The sequence below is a fragment of the Hypomesus transpacificus genome, chromosome 12, assembly GCF_021917145.1.
Source record: "Hypomesus transpacificus isolate Combined female chromosome 12, fHypTra1, whole genome shotgun sequence".
Taxonomy (NCBI): Eukaryota; Metazoa; Chordata; class Actinopteri; order Osmeriformes; family Osmeridae; genus Hypomesus; species Hypomesus transpacificus.
In genome coordinates, this window is record NC_061071.1 from 341501 (window position 1) to 358612 (window position 17112).

General features: G+C 44.0%; 1 protein-coding gene across 1 annotated transcript; it reads left to right on the forward strand.

Moving 5' to 3' along the window:
* Nucleotides 1-4152: 4152 nt before the first annotated feature.
* On the forward strand, nucleotides 4153-16881 carry LOC124474857 (interphotoreceptor matrix proteoglycan 2-like). Its single transcript, XM_047031317.1, has 13 exons — nucleotides 4153-6489; nucleotides 6607-6768; nucleotides 7768-7826; nucleotides 7949-7969; nucleotides 9138-9391; nucleotides 9567-9628; nucleotides 10638-10893; nucleotides 11048-13095; nucleotides 13231-13450; nucleotides 14190-14400; nucleotides 14606-14794; nucleotides 15973-16168; nucleotides 16798-16881. Exons 1-13 carry the CDS (start codon nucleotides 4153-4155, stop codon nucleotides 16879-16881), a joined length of 6099 nt encoding a protein of 2032 aa, XP_046887273.1.
* Nucleotides 16882-17112: the final 231 nt, after the last annotated feature.

Below are 17112 nucleotides of genomic sequence, written 5' to 3' on the forward strand. Positions count from 1 at the left end.
TGCAGCCCACTTTATTACAATGCCTTTTATCTTTAAGACTAGTGCTTTGTGGGCTCTGTGGGGCATCTTTCTGACGGGTTACATTCACATGGCAACAGGTACACATAGCAACGTGCATGGGCTGCACGCAAATTCAGTTGAATTGCATGATTGTGGTTTTGAATGATCTGATTTGAATGATCTAACTTTTTGCAGATGCAAGCCATGGGATTGCAGAGAATGCCATGACGACAAATCGGGCAAAATCTCAATACTCTTCTGGGAGTTCAAGCCAGCCGACGATACCTAAAGGACTTCAGACTCAGTCCCTCAAGCCGTACGAAGGGAAAGGCGCCATATCTAGAAGAAAGAGAAATATTCTTTTCCCCAGTGGAGTCAGATTATGCACTCAGGACACTGTGGAGAAGGCCCTAGACAATCATCTTAAATACTTCCATCTTCGAGGTATGTGAGCAATTCACTTTTGGCATTGACATGATTTCTTACATTTCAAATGCATTTTGGTGGTAATAAGTTAATAAAAACCCTAATTTAATTTGTGTACGCCATTCATTTGAATGAGGTTAGGTTTGATAACATATACATGTTTACATACATACATTTCCCCTCCCAGATTAACAGCTCGTAAAACAAGTCCACAACATGTTTGTCCTTGAGTAGCACATCTTATACACAACATGCTATTATTATTATTATTTTTTCCTGGCATCTGAGCTTCATGTCCACGTACAAAATATTATTTATGTAACATTTTTCCCCAAAGTCTTAGTTTTGAACACTTGTACAGAACCATGTTAGTTCAACATCACTGGAAGACAAAGAGTCAGGTTCATGATGACACTAAGCTTATTGTGAAAGTGAAGAACTTGTTACTCATGAGTTGAATGTCCAAGCCCATTTTAAAATGTCCAACCCCTATTTGCACTGATTGACGCTTCCACAAGGAAGGCTTTTAGTCATTTATTATTATTTTTTAGCAGACACTCTTATCCAGAGCAACTTACAGTAAGTACAGGGACATTCCCCCGAGGCATGACATGAGAGGGTGAAGTGCCTTGCCCAAGGACACAAAGTCATTTTGGCTTGGCGGGGAATCGATCCGGCAACCTTCTGATTACCAGACCGACTCCCTCACCGCTCAGCCATCTGACTCCCTTTAGGGTAGATGGTAGAATGTCTGGCCCCAAGGAAGCTTTACATCAGTCAGTCAGACTAACAAAACTTGCCCTTTGTGGTGCCTGTCAGATAGCTAGAACACGTGGGATCCTCACTTGGCCAGAGCTTAGAAGTGAAAGCCGCAGCGCTACCGAAATAGCGGTCCCCCAGACATGGATCAGATGAGCCAGGCTGCCATGACAACCTGAGCACCAGATCTCTCCACACATCTACCCCAAAGGACCTTTTGGTGGTCCTCAATCACGTGGGTGGTCTCACACTATTCTTCTTGCCTCCCAAAAATGTGTGGAAAAACCTCCATCAGCCACATGTCATTTTGTTCTTACCTTTTAGGAACAAAAGTGTGGAATATCTGACGGGTAACAAATAAAAAAACATAGTTCTCACGGAAATCTGACTTTTGCACAGCAAATAATGTGTTGAATGTGTGCGTTTGTCTAACCCAGTTTGTCAGGAGACCGTATGGGAGGCATTCAAGGTGTTCTGGGATCGTCTGCCAGAGAAGAATGAGTACCAAGCCTGGGTTAACAAGTGCCAGGATGGATCTCTTACTGTTATGGACATGGGTGCCAATTTCAGCCAATCAGAGGAGCACATCAACCTTGTTAGGAGTGTAAGTAGCTTGCCTGTCCTTTGTCACCTGCCAGTGATGCACGTTGCAGTTTGTGTGAGTTTTTATGTGCACGTTTGTAATATTATTTTAATAGATGTGTTCACTCTTTGTTTCAGAGAGTGGCTTTGACTGCAGCTAGCAGGTGAGTTTAAACTGCCTTTTCTCTTTGATGTGCGATGCCTTGCATTTTGTTTCATGAAACAAAATGTGTTTCACGCCTTCCCCCTCACTCTCGTGTGTTCGGGAACGAACGTGGTCCAGGAGACCATACGTTGCTCCGTCTGTGTAAAACTCACCCTCTTCGAAAACACTGTTTTCCTTCCTTACCCATGTTCTCACTCCCAACCCCTCCCCCTTCACGCCAGTGAGCCCACCGGTTCAAGTTCCGCCGTGTGCAGGTAGGCCATGCTCGGCCCTGCTCCTTCTAATGCCCAGCTGTATTAGAGACTCTCTGCTTGCTTGGACTCCCCTTCTCCACTCGCTCACTCCCAGAGAAACATTTTTCCTTTTAGCTACTTACTACTTCATAAACAATATAAATAATGATAAACTCCCTTTATAACCTTCTCAGGGTTCACTGGGTGGTGACAGGAAGAGAGAGAGAGAGAGAGAGAGAGAGAGAGAGAGAGAGGAGGGAGGGAGAGAGAGAGAGAGAGAGAGAGAGAGAGAGAGAGAGAGAGAGAGAGAGAGAGAGAGAGAGAGAGAGAGAGAGACAGACAGACAGACAGACAGACAGACAGACAGACAGACAGACAGAGAGAGAGAGAGAGAGAGAGAGAGAGAGAGAGAGAGAGAGAGAGAGAGAGAGAGAGAGAGAGAGAGAGAGAGAGAGAGAGAGAGAGAGAGAGAGAGAGAGAGAGAGAGAGAGAGAGAGAGAGAGAGAGAGAAATCTACCAGGAATTAAGTAGTTGTTTCTGGGAAGCATTCTCACACAGAAACAACAATCTTTAAGCAAGCCCTTTTTTAGAATACAGTGTTGGAGTCAAAATGGCTTCAGTTCAGTCAAATTCAAGACCAAAAATAAATAAATAAACCTCAATTACTAAAATATTATTTCACTCAGTGATTAAAGTAGGCCAGATGTAGTGAATATTCTGTTTGCATGAGCTTTTCTTCCAGCTAAGCAGTCACACAACCACTATGATCCTCATAATGTATCAATCAATCAAGACGGCAATCAGATATTTGATTTAGATTTGTTGAATCCTGCTTAGTTGGAACAATATTACCTACATTTCCTTATTCGGTAGACAAGATCAGACTGTAGTAGAAGCTTGCTTTCCTGTGAGCTGCTTGCATGTCACAGCAAAACACTGTAGTTGTTTGTGTTTTCCAAGGGGTGAGTAAAGGAGGGAATTTGGAGACTGTTCCGCCGCTTTTGCAAATGTTATGATGGCTTGTTATCATTTGTGATAACGGGGACTGAAGTATTGACTCAATCATCTCTTTCATGTAGCTCTGAGACCCCACCCGCGGAAGAAGAAGCATTCACCGGCCCAAAAGGTTACCGTCTTTTTAAAATGGATTGTATGAAAAAACTGTAATGTTGACCCATGGTCAGAATTGACATGGAATGTACATTTATTGTGATAAATCGTTGATACAAAAAACACATGCTACTCAGTAGGTATTGATATCACTGCAAATAGAGAGATAAGAGGCTTATATTTAGGTGGATCCCCCCTGTCAGTCAGTCCTCTCAGTTTGTGTCACTTGCGGCTCCATCCTGGTGCTCTGTGGGGCTTGTCTGATGTTCCTGACACGCGTTGCTCCTAGAATAGAGCTTTAATCCTGCTTAGGACACCTCTGTGGTTAATGGAGAGTGTAGACATTAGAGTTAGGTTGAGGACCTTTGTTTGAATTGTTTCTGATTGTATCCTAGCAACAGCTTTAGACTGGATAGGCAACAATATACGTTGTGCACTTTTATGGTGGTTATAGATTCATCTGTAAAATGTTTGCAATGGCAATATCGAGAACCTCGATGAGAATTATTTACAGGCAAAGTTTATGGCTGTTTGTTTATCTATGATACCATCAGTTCTTAACCAGGATTTCATTCTGTGTTCGTTTTTTTCTTCTTCTTCTATCTTGTCATAGAAGAAGATATCATTGTCGTGCCAGCGGATACATTTACAACAATGCGAGATCACCACTCATCAGAAACCAGCACAGAAGTCACAGTTGGAGTCTTCAACACTGCTCCTGCTGATTTATCAATTCAAGGGGTCACTGTGATTGTTTCTCCAAGAATGACTTCTTCTGATGAATTTACCACAGATGCTACAATCGTTCCCCGAGAAACGACACCCACTGTACAGGCGATTGGAGAGAATTTTACCCCAGGAGGCACAGTTTGGGTGATGGTTGAGAGCGATGATGATAACGCTCAGGAGAACCATGGAGATACTGTTGAGGTGACAACATTTCTTGCATCAGATGAGATTCTGGAAGTCTCAACAGAGTCCATTGTATCGGTCACCCACGCACTACCTGATCAGTTCAGCCTTGAAGTCGATGAAAAGATGACCACAGACGCCGCTGTTGACGTCGCCACGGACGACGCGGTGGAATATGCTCAAGCGGGCAGTGTGGAGGTTGTTGCCTCTGAGGCTACGATTGAGGTTGCCCTGGAAACCACGAGCGAGGAGACCGATCCAGAGGGTGTTCAGGAGCTAACTTTGGAACCGTCTTTTCAGGCGAGTACGAAAACACCTTCGGAAGCTCCTGTAGAAGATATACATGACGTCGGAGCTAAAAACCCTGCAGCGACATCTAACGAGGTTATTTTAGAATTCACAGAGGAATTTATTCCAGAAGACTTATTGGAAGCCACTTCAGAGGCCCCTTCTGAGGCTGCTGTAGTGATAATCCCGGAGACCAATAATAATCTTTCGGAGGCCATTCAAGAGATTAGTCCTGAATCTTCTTTGGAGCCTTGGTCAGAGACTGCTTCTGACGGTACGACATATACGCCTGATGTGGATAGTCCAGAAATTGAACAGACTCCAGAGGCAACTACAGAGGTGGTACCAGATACTGTTTTTGAAGCTGCATTAGAAGACACTGTGAATATTATTCCTGATATCGTCCATGAAGATGTCCCATCTGAAATACCAGAGACGTTATTAGAACCCACATCGGAAGAAAACATCCAAGCACTTCCTGAAGATGTTCCTACAGATTCTGCAGTGGATGACATCTCTCAGGAGGACAGCAAAGTTGCCACTGACCCGATCCCAACAGTGTATTTGATCCCAGAGGAAGATTTTGAGGCCCCAGAAGGTCCATTAGAGAACTTGCAAGAGATCACCTCTGATGTCACTGCAGGTGTCCCCTCTGAAGCCACTTTGGCCACAACAAACAAACCGGTTGAAGTAATCAATCATGACATCACAGAAGATGTTCTCATCGAGGATACATTAGGCGACATTCCGGGAGTAACTCAAGAGGCTGTGCAGGTGGTTTACACAGAGGTTACCGAGACGACCACCCCAGTGGATGCAGAGATGGACACTCCGGGAACCTCAGATCCAGGAGCTCCAGAAGATGACACACAGCAAGAGGCTGAAGAGTTCCCACCCGTGACTGAGCCTGAGATCCCTCTCCAGGTCACAATCACGATTACAGAGGTGCCCACAGAAACAGCTGCGCATGCTGAAGAGGTTCTGACAGAGGAAGATAGTGAGGTTCCACCTATAGTTACTGCAGAGGACGGTTCACAGTATGAGGTAGAAGACACTGCAGGGGTTGAGGAAGCTACAAGTGAAACAACAACAGAAATTACAACAGCAGTCACTGCCTCTGAAGCAACAATTGAGGGAGCCTTGGTGGTTGACATAGAGACCACTACCCTGAACGTAGAGATTGCTACAAGAACTGCAGAAGAGCAGACTGCGGGAGGTGTCATGGAAACCACTCTGAACCCCACAAAAGAGATGGCGACAGAGGCTGATGTTCCAGTCGATACAACAACAGTGGGAATTGAGATCTCGACAGAGCATGTTGAAGAGATCATCTCGGCTACTACAGAGGAAATTATTTCTGAATTTACCGAGGCAGATCTTATTGAAGCTGATAATACCCCTGGTGCAGTTAAAGAGACGGCACCGGAGATAGCAACAGAAGATAAATCAGAAACAGAGCCTGAAACAGCTCCCGAGGCTGCTGTTGAAACCATTCCAGAGACAAATGAAGAAATCCCTCCTGCTGAAGTTATACCGGAAGAATTTGAGCTTCCAAATGAGGCCTCTCCAGAAACAGTAGAAGAAGAAGACGATAATTCAGATAAGGACACTTCAGAGATAGCTGAGATGATTCCAACAGCTGTGGCAGTGGATGTAACAATGACCTCAGAGGTTTCAGATAAAGAAACTGATACGGTTGAAGCTACAGAAGCTGCTGGAGAGATTTCCCCCGAGTCTCCATTAGAGATCGCTCCTGAACCTGCAGTCGAAGTCACACCCAAGACTGTTCTAGAAGACACTCCCGAAGAGTCACGAGAGGCTGCTGTGGATGTCAGCCACGAGGTCACTCCTGTGTCAGCCGTTTCTCCAGATGTGACAGTTGGGGTCGCAGTTGAAGAAAATAACAATGGTGCCACTCAGAAAGCCACTGACACAACTACTGTCCTACAAGAAACAAATTATGACACATTTGGAAACCAGGACTTCGAAACAGTAGAGGAGAGTGAAAATACTGTAAGTAGTTATTGTATCGGCACAATCTGTACAGTTTTATCAACACTTTATGCCTGGGATGAAAACAATTTCTGAACAGTGTTGTTTATGTCATGATACAATTTGTCCTCTGTTCAGTTTGGAAACGAGATAGATGATGTGAAGGTGAGGCCGTTGAGGCCGATGAAGGACCAGGTGGTGGAACTGAGCATCAGACTGAAAGGAGAAACCTACAACAATGCCCTGAGAGATCCCTTCAGCGTCCAATACAAACAACTGGCCAAACAGTTCACTGAAAAGGTACATTTACAACCTTCTTCATTCTAGTTTAAATCCGTTGAGATACTCTAAATGAATACACATGGTATGCTTTTTCAGCGATATGTCCAGTTATGTTACATCTCTGAGCGATTTGATGAACAGATGATCATTCACTCCTCTTACACTTGGAATTATCTTATTTTTGTAGTGACGAACAAGAAGCACATTACATAACGCAATCTCTTAAAGCCGGAGTATATAGAGCTAACTCAGGAGTTTGGTAGTATTTTTTGTCTCAGATAAACAGATTTTCATGCTTTAGAACATTTGCACTGTTTGTCTCAGGGCTTGCTATGTATGGGGGAAAACAGAGGAAATCTACCAGGAAAACTTAAAGAGAACAGAGTACAATGAGTCACTGTGAGTTGCATTGGTGATGGAGTCTGGAGTGACAGGTCTGGAAAAATGTCCTCTGCCGGGAATCCAAAGTACCGGTGAATTCCCATCACTGGGACTGGCCGCTGCACACTTTTATCCATGCTTTGGTCACGCATGGCAGAATTTAGTTTAATCTTAGATCAAGAGGTCATTAATGGCACATCCATTTGCCATACAAATCTGAGAGTGTTTTGGCTTAGTTCCTGATGCTAAAATTCAAATCTGTCCACGTAGACGTAGGTTCTGCTTTTGAAAAACATACTTTATGACTAACAGATTTCGCCTGTGATGCTTATACAAAGAAATCAAACATTGGTAAACACTCATTTTTAATCCAGGACTATTTACCATATGATTATTACTACATCGTTAGATAATCTGTAACACAGACAGAAACCTCCTTGCCAAAGCTCACTTCTTGATCTTTGTGCATCCTAAAGCTATCAATTTTATCAAGAGTCAGAACATGAAGCCACCTCCTCTCTCCCCTATAAACAGATCCAGTCAAGTGATCTTCTGCTGTTTCGATTAGGGGAGTCCTTTATCCGCTTTGTATTTCCTTTATTAAAAATATGTACTATTCTTTTTCTATCTATTCAGATTGAAGAAGCATTTGAACGATTACCAGGGTTCAAGAGTGTCTTTGTTGTTGAATTCAGGTGAGTTTTAAAATCTGACTTCAGAAAAGAAAGTACTGTAGACATGATTATGGCCCTTTAACTTTTTTTTTGGTGCAAAATTCCTTTAACTTCATCTTTGTGTTTACGTTCAACATGTGAAGACCACAAAAGGACCTTGAAAGGTAAGCATAAATACCTACAGTAAAAAAACGTGTTCAGAGTTATTGCATTTACATGTCAGCACACATCACTCACAAAACATTCTCATAAACTGTAGACAGCGAGTATTGACACGCAACTGTTGAAGATGACCCAGAGAGTGCTGAAATGGCAAGACAGATACCTGTTAGAGAGTACGCAGAAGTCTTATAAATTCATCACATTGCAGTTCAGTTCCCAGTTCAGCTATATTATATCCCAAAAAAACAGTCCTGCTCCGTGTCTGCTAATGATATATCCATGTGTATGTTTCTGACTAAGCACAGTGAGATCACATAAACCTGAAATTTCCCCTAATCTGCAGGCTCTACTTGCATTTCTCTGTTTGGCCAAGGTTATGATCCTTTCAATTAATTCTAAATACAGGAGTTTGCTCATAAAGTAAAATAAAAGCTATATACTTCACATATGTTATCCATTACATGTTTGACATGTTCACTTAAAGGCATATATTGTCCATTCTCATTGATATTTCATGGGTGCTTCATGTTAATATATTATACTCTTCATCTACCTGTCAGTGGATGGACTTTGCTGTAATTTAGAGTAATATCCTTACAATGGTCAATCACCTCATAAGTGGGATAAGTCCCTCGCATTCTTAGTGACCACCTGCTGGTCACGATAGGATTATGGGTGAAGGTTTATGACAAGATTGATTTTCATCCCTGTCAATGAGTGCGTTGAGAACAGATTCTCCTGTGGTTTAAAGCAGCAGGTTCTCACTATGGACTGACTTGTGGGTAACACATTATACATTCTTTGAGACTCTTAAATCTACCTAGTTCTCCCCAGTTCTGGGGTTCGTATAATGTCTGTTAGCAATGCAGCAATAAACAGTCCTGCCAGGGCATTTAAGCCTAAGGGGAATTCTGCTGTCAGGAGGGTAGAAGTGGATCTGATCGTAAAGTACGCTGGCCTTCCATCCCACACTTTGCCGTGAACACGCCTGGAAATGTATCTAGGTCAAATTTCTCATGCTAGAACCCTCTCTTATTGCCTTTAAACCGTTGGTGATTTACAAGGAAACACTATTAGTGGGCTGATACCAGATAGGTGGTTTGTAAACAATATTATCCCTTTGCTTTTCCATGTTGAATACATTGTATTAACACCAAGCTATATTCTCAGGGGTTTGGTTGTGGTCGTCCACTACGCTGTGACTCTGGAGGTGGATGCTGCAGGCATCAGTAATGAGACCATGGACTTCATCACCCTCCAATCCAACATAGTGGAGAAAAACTTCCCCGACGCTGAAGAACGTCCCACTGTGGTCTACACCATCACTGACTTCCGCAACTACATCACAGAAGCCCTGCACAAGGAGAACTTCATGAGCAATACCACTTTGGATGTAGATCCAGACTCCCTGCAGCTAGAGAATGGTAAAGACCAGATATACAGACCTCCATAGACTTTGAGCATGCTTGATTTTGCAGTTTGGTTTGAATGAACAATATTATTGACACAAAGTGGCTTACCATGTCCAAGTCACAAACCTATAGAGAACAATAGTTGCTTAGTGTTTCACGTGATCTTAACCCTCCTATTCTCTTGCAGTGGAGAACCTGTTGCCCTCTGGAAAGCCCACAAGTCGACCAGTAGACACAGATGATAACATGGTACGTGTCTGACTGATGTTTTCTGGCTATTTTCAGAAATGCCATATTGATCAAATTATTGTTTCTAATAAATATAAAAAAGTTGAAAAAAACTAAGTAAGATAACAACAGAAATATAATAAAAAGATGACACAAATGTATTAAACTGACACACATGGCTTGTAATCTCAAAGACAAATTCAAGCAGCACAGTAAAAAAATGCCTCAGTGATTCCCAAATGGACTTTCTCCGTTTTTTTCTCTCTGTCTTAAACACAAAGAGACAGACCCGTTAAATTGTAGTATTTAAAGGGCCACATCTGAAGTTAATTCATTATGACTTTCGTTAACTTCAAGATTTTTATTGATGCCCAAGGGCCATAACAGAGTTTTGTTTATCTTAGTGGTGAAAGACAATAAAACGCTGCTCACTTGCAGTATCTGGACCACTTATGTGGGTCGAGCCCTGTTTCACTGTTAAATTGGCTCTGTTTATTTTTTTGTGGAAGAGCACGTGTGGTGTGTGTGTGTGTGTGTGGGTGGGTGAGAGCCAGTGCTTCTTTCTCCATCTTCTCTTCATGGATGTTCTGACATGTTTTATAAAGCGTACAGTATCTTGTCAAAGTTAGATGGTATTTGCTTTTGTGTCAATTTTCCTTAATGTGTACTTTGCCTCATTCTTTAGGGAGTAATATCCTTACCTTTTCTGTTCTTATAATGTGTGTTTTTATCTGTTGTTGGGCCTTAAGGATTTTGTGTTCGCTAGCGGTCATAAGCTGTATATATTTTTGGCATTCCCAACATGTGCAAGTCTCCCAATTAGTCAGATATATCAAGTAACATGGATGCAACATAAATGTTTGAACTCTCTGCCTCATGATGGATGAGCTCATTGTAATGTCTTTAAACACCTTGTTGAGAAAGTTTGAAATGAAAACACATAGTGTTTTTGTATGGAGACTAGCGAGACTGTCCAGCAAGAAATGTTCTGTTTACTTGACCCATTATTCTAACTCTTTGTTTGTTTTAGGATAACATTCTTGCTGCTGAGAAACCACCTGATGTTCCTGGACAAGATCTGGATAGCAACGACCTCTTCCTGAAAAAGGACGACTTTCTGTTTGACCCGGCTCTGCCCTTTGACCCCTGGAAGGACTCTGGGACCGTGGTGGCGAGTGAAAATGATGTCCTGATTCTGGATGAGAGCACCATTCTGCCATCCACAGAGTTTTCTGATAAGACTCTGGACCTGGGCTTCACTAAAGTCACCCCTGTTTCTACCAAGAGTGAGTCGTACTTTTATATACACACCAGATTTACATTACATTCTGCTGTGTGATAAACATATTGTATGTTTTCTATTATTTTAAGTATTTTTTTCCCGTCTTAAAGAGAACAGATTCCATTCATGAACTTCTGCATGTGTTATTCTGGTTTTAGATCATGGAAATATTGAAGAAGAGGGATTTCTTTTGGGCAACACTTTTACTCAACCCACAAGCACTGATACTCCCAATGGGGATGATGTGGTTGGAGCTGGAAGCTCCGGCAACTTCTCTGTTGGAGAACCACAGACCACCACAGGAACCGAGGAGGCCCCTATCTCAGCACCCCCTGCTTCTGACCAAGGAAGCCTCAACGATCACTTTTTGGATGCCGGATCTGGCTCTGGCTTTTCTGGAGATAGCCAAGGTGTGGAGGTCTGGCCGTCGCTGCCTGTGACAGGCTCAGAGAACGGTGACTTCTTTGAGGAGGTGATGCCCCCACCGGACACTGAGCTGGAACAAACTGGAGGAGAGGAGGAAGCGGTGGAGTGGGGAGAAGATGTGCCTGAGCCGATGGACTCTGAAGATTCTGTCCCACAAACCGGTGACGCCCCAGCTGGAAGGGAACACAAAGAAGAGCCAGAGGTGGAGGAGTCGTATCTGGACAGAACACTCATCACCCAGGACATCCGTACCAACCCCCATTTCACGACCACCACCCAAGCCCCTGTGTTTTGGACTATGGAGACCTTGACAGTGGAACTATCCATGCAAACACTGGAGGCCTCTGGATTATATGATGATTACTATCCCAGTGAAGCGTCCACCGTCATTTCATCGACCACCAACTTCCACATTCCAGATGCTTACACTAGCCAGGCCCCCATTTTGATGGAACCCATTGATACATCTCAGGAAGACCATGAAATTTTAGAAGAACTGCCTGTGAAGACCACAGAGGCAGCCAACCCAATGGCAACCACCCCAGAGGCAGCCACCCCAGAGGCAACCACCCCAGAGGCAGCCACCCCAGAGGCAACCACCCCAGAGGCAACCACCCCAGAGGCAGCCACCCCAATGGCAACCACCCCTGGGTCAACCACCCCAGAGGCCAAAGAGGGCACTCTTCCCACAGCTAGTGTTGACTCCTCAGAAGACGTAGCATCTACTGAGAAGCTAACTACTGTTGAGCCCCTCATCCTGAAGGACTTGGACACAGACACAACTGTAATGCAGCCGGTCACAGAGTCAGCAATCTTTGTGGATGTGGAGTTGGACACAGTACAAAACTCCATCTACGACAGGATCACATCTACACCCCAAGATATTGAGTGGTTCACTGAAAAACCGTTACTTTTGGTGCCAGAAATTGAAGAAATCAATGATGAAGTTGAGGTTTTGGAAGAACAAGTGGCCGAGATCACAGAGGAGTTGGTCCCCTTCGCCCCAAATGTTGATTTATCTGATGAGGACTTAACTAAAGATGAAATCCTTTTCGTTAGTACAGCCACCGCAGCCCCTCTAGTCACTCTATCCGTGACCGCAAGTCATATCACCCCTTTCTCACCCGAAAAGGAGTCACCATTTACACGTGTATCAGACACTGTGCCTGAGGAAGAAGATCTCCTGTACCACGACTCATCGCAAGAGGACATACTTTTAAAGGAAGAAAAGGAGGGGGTCCAAGCAAGCACAATATCTTTGGAGGAGCCTAGTTCAATGCTCTCTGCAGTTACTGTAAACGGTACAGAAAAATCTCCCACAAGCTTACCTCCTTTCTTTCAGCCAACATTCAGGCCCACAGAAAAGCTAGCAGAGACAGCTGCACCAACTGAAGACAGAAGCGTTTTGCTGGCTGAGCCTGTAGAAGAAAAGACTGATGAAACCCTTACTGAAGAAGCGGATATTTTCATTCCTCAAAGTCCGACCTCCCCCGACCAAAATACGTCTCTATCAGGCTCTTCCAACATGGCAGACAACATCGACCTTACATTCGATGTGGTCCAGTATGACGAGACAGGCTACATGGATGGAGACAGCAGTGGGTATTCCAGTGTTGCTCAAGGCTCAGATGCAGACAGCAGCAAAGCTCTGGCAGCAAGCCCTGGTCGGGCTTTGATGGTCTTTTTCAGCCTTAGGGTGACCAACATGAGGTTCTCCGAAGACCTCTTCAACAAGAGCTCCGCTGAGTACAAAGAACTGGAGCAGAGTTTTATAGAACTGGTAATTATTATTTCAGTTTCTGTATTTAATTATTTATTTATTTTACATTCAAAATGAAAGTAATTAGCATTAGCAATACAAGTAGTTATCAATGCTGAGCACAATGACACTGTCTCTTTCCCTGTTCCGCCTCAGCTTGTCCCATACCTGCAGTCCAACCTCACCAACTTCCAGAACTTGGAAATCTTGAACTTCCGGAACGGCAGCGTAGTGGTGAACAGCAGGATGAAGTTTGGGAAACCTGTTCCTAGAGGAGTCACCAACGCTGTTTACCTGATCCTGGAAGACTTCTGTAACACCGCCTACCAAACCAAGAACATGGCTATAGACAAGCATTCACTGGACGTGGAATCAGGTACACGTCAACCCCACTCTGCCGTTATGTATTGAACCGAGGTTTCACATAGCAACAGCTGACTTTCAAAACAGGTCATTGGTCACCTGGAAACTCCTAATGCTTTCTGAAACTGTATCCATGGGAATATGTATGACCTAATCTGTCTGGCTCAAACATGACCAGACATATCATACTGCGGGATATGGATGACTCATCCTCCTGTGTCTGTGTCCATGGTCTATCCCCACTGAGCTGAGCCCTTTTCATAAACTGTCTGAGCTAATCAGAAGTAATGTACTCACATCTCAGCATTGATCCTAATACAAGCTGAGTCACAGCTTGTCTGGACTCCACAGGGACAGTTTAGGGACATCCAGGTCTCTGCCATCACACATGCTCCTTTGAAAGGCAGTCCAGGCAGTAGTAATAGATGTAAACCCACATAGTATATATTTTAACTGTGTACTGGAGTTTTGCAATGAACGTTAACTTTTTTTCCCGCCTTTGTATCAGAGAAGCCCCAGATAAGTTATACATTTACATTTAGTCATTTAGCAGACGCTCTTATCCTGAGCGACTTACAGTAAGTACAGGGACATTCCCCCCGAGGCAAGTAGGGTGAAGTGCCTTGCCCAAGAACACAACGTCATTTTTGAACGGCGGGGAATCGATCCGGCAACCTTCTGATTACTAGCTCCCTCGGGAGTCGGGCTCCCTCCCTCACCGCTACACTGTGTGTATGTTCTCTTGCTAACAGGTGACAAAGCAGACCCTTGTAAGTTCCAGGCCTGCAATGAGTTCTCTAAGTGCATGGTGAACCGGTGGTCTGGAGAGGCAGAGTGTGTGTGCGACGCAGGCTACTTCAGCGTGGACAGCCTGCCCTGCCAGAGCATCTGTGAGCTGCAGGAAGACTTCTGTCTGAACGACGGAAAGTGTGACATCATTCCTGGCAAGGGGGCCATCTGCAGGTGGGCAGAAGTTTAGAGATGCCCCTGAATGTGGGACTGTTTGGATTTGACCAGTTTTGATCAGTATGTTTGCGTTTGTGTATAAGGGGGTTTAGATTCAGTATTTATCAAGGTGTGCTTGTGAATGTGAGGGTTTCTGAGGGTTTACATTCTGCCCATGTTGGTGTGGTTCTGATGCTGTTCTGTTTGTCTGCCTGTGTTCTAGATGTCGCGTGGGGGAGAACTGGTGGTACCGTGGGGAACACTGTGAAGAGTATGTTTCAGAACCGTTGGTTGTCGGCATTGCCTTCGCCTCTGTGGCTGGCTTTCTGTTTCTGGCCGCTGGCATTGTCTTGTTCTTGACCAGGACCCTGAGGGACAGTTATGACAAGGACGATTCAGAAGACCCACTACGGTAAGCACCAACAGGAAAATAATTCAATTTAACAGACAATATTATTATTATTATTTGAAAAGGTTTGACTTTTGTTAAGTGGTACAGAACAATCTCTGAGAGTAAAACTTGGATCTGAAGTAGGCAACTGGACGAAGGCATAAATGCAGATATATCCATGTAGAAAAACTAAGATATAACTGACTTTATTTAAAGGTTTGGATTGGTGGATCTTTGGAGCGTGTGGATCTTTATAGTGATGCTTGACCCAAAAACCAAAGAACAGGCCCAGGGGACTGTAATGAAACCATTTGGCATCAATTTTGTTTTCTTATAAACCAACGAGGACATGTTTATTGAAAAACATCAAAACAGCCCTGATTGTGTTTAGAGGTATGAGTTGTGGGGTCACCATAGGGGCTGCCTCTGCCCTTGCACACACACAGTCGGGTAGCGACGGACAGATCTTGGACTGCTGCCTGATCTAGCACCGTGGGACAGTTAGCAGAGCAGAGTCAACACCATCTCACAGCGGGTTGTAAACAGTAACAGGTTCACGACATCCAGATTGAGGCAGCTTTTGGGTCAGATGCAGAGATGTTTCAGACGACTGTGCAATTCATGGAGCACATGCTACAGGTTTTAGGCGGTAAAATGCGCACACTGGATTCCTGTGTTAAAAGTGTTAAACAAACCTTACATTGGCTAGTATACACTACTGGAAATGAAAATGAAATTGTTTGTTTATGTTCTTCTTGGACCTTGATTCAAACAGACAAGTGGCTGTGATCAGACAGGAAAAATGAGCAACAGGCTGGCCATGAAGGCAGTTTCAGCTCTCTTCAGGGAAATGCACTTGAAAGCTCAGTCATGTGTTGAGAGCGTATTGCCAGCTAAGGTTAAAAGAGGAGAAAGCTTTGGAACAGGCAGAGAGTGACATAATGTGTCTGATAGGCAGTGCCTACATGCTTGACCAGCTGGTTGGAATCCTGTTTAACAAGCCTCAGGATGTGATGTCAATGCCGACTGTGAGCAAAGCCACTGTCGCCTGACATCATTTCCCACACGCAAACGAGGGTCAAGCCCATCTACGGCAGCACTGTTCGCGAGTGCTTCTGTCTGTGTCTAAATATGTCGTGACGTACAGTGATATAATTGCGCTCCGTGTCTCCCCTCCCCTCCTCCTCTCTACCCTGTAGTCACGGTGACAGCACCCCGTCTTTGGAGCGAGCTACCAAATACAACCCCATGTTTGAGAACGACGCCATGATGGTCCAGTACTACCGTCGCTATGACAACGACGGTGGCGCACACCGCGGTGCTGGTGACTCCTCGGCGGACTTTGGCAGTGAGGACATACGTCAGGTCTACGAGAACAGTGACCTTAGTAATCAGGTAGCCAACACAGAAGCAATCCAGCCTAGTGAGAGATAGAGACATGGTCGCCAGACTATGTAGAGACAGAAATGACATGCCGTTGAGTAAATAAGATAAATAATATAAGGCCATTTAGTTTGTTTAATAAAAGAGCAAGTTATAGACCTGTTTTATAGGAAAGGTAGCCGTAATTGACTTTTTTTGTGATCTGGCGCTATAAAAAAAAAATATATATATTTTTTACAAAATAAACTTGACCTTCCAGGGGGGGGGGCGGGGGGTGTGGGGTGCTGTTGGGGGGTGGGGCACCCCCCTAATATAAGTAGGGGTAGGTAGGGGAAACACTGGAATTGTAACTTCAAAGCAGTTCTATATAGTTCACAGCATAACTACATAGCACCATTTTTTATGCGGGTGTGGCTATGTTGTCACATGGTATGTGTTGTAACCGTCATGTAAAGGGTTGCCATCGTGTCATTGTTTGCGGCTGTTGTGGATAATCAGGTCAAAGTTCAACCAAGACTTTATTTTTACTTAGCCTAAGCTAACCTGAGTAGCCAGACCAACTGTGGGCGTGCAGTCTGGAAGAATCTGACCCCACAACTACCTCTAGAGTTATATAACTGTCTCTGGCTCTCTCCCTTCAGGAAATTCAGGACCGCATGAGGATCTTGGAGCTGTACACTAAGGATCGCCAGTTTGCAGACTTTGTTCGACAGCACCAAGTGTAAGTGACTATTTCAGAATTCACCAGAGAAAGGGAAAGAACCTCACTTGGAGACAAATAATAAATCATTTCAACAGGGCCTTTCATTGTTCATAGAAACATTCATGTAGAGAAAGAAATTCCTGGGTAATTCATCTCAGTTTTGACTCACAACAACTCATTGTCTGGAATTACATTTGAAACGTTTTATATTGTACAAAGAGAAAAATATATTGCATACTAAAACATTGTAAAG

Coding starts and splice junctions, on each gene's coding strand:
- LOC124474857 (XM_047031317.1), top strand. CDS start 4,153: ATGGTTGAGAGCGATGATGATAACGCTCAGGAGAACCATGGAGATACT. Junction 7,970..9,137: donor CCACAAAAGGACCTTGAAAG/GTAAGCATAAAT, acceptor CTATATTCTCAG/GGGTTTGGTTGTGGTCGTCC. Junction 14,795..15,972: donor GATTCAGAAGACCCACTACG/GTAAGCACCAAC, acceptor TCTACCCTGTAG/TCACGGTGACAGCACCCCGT.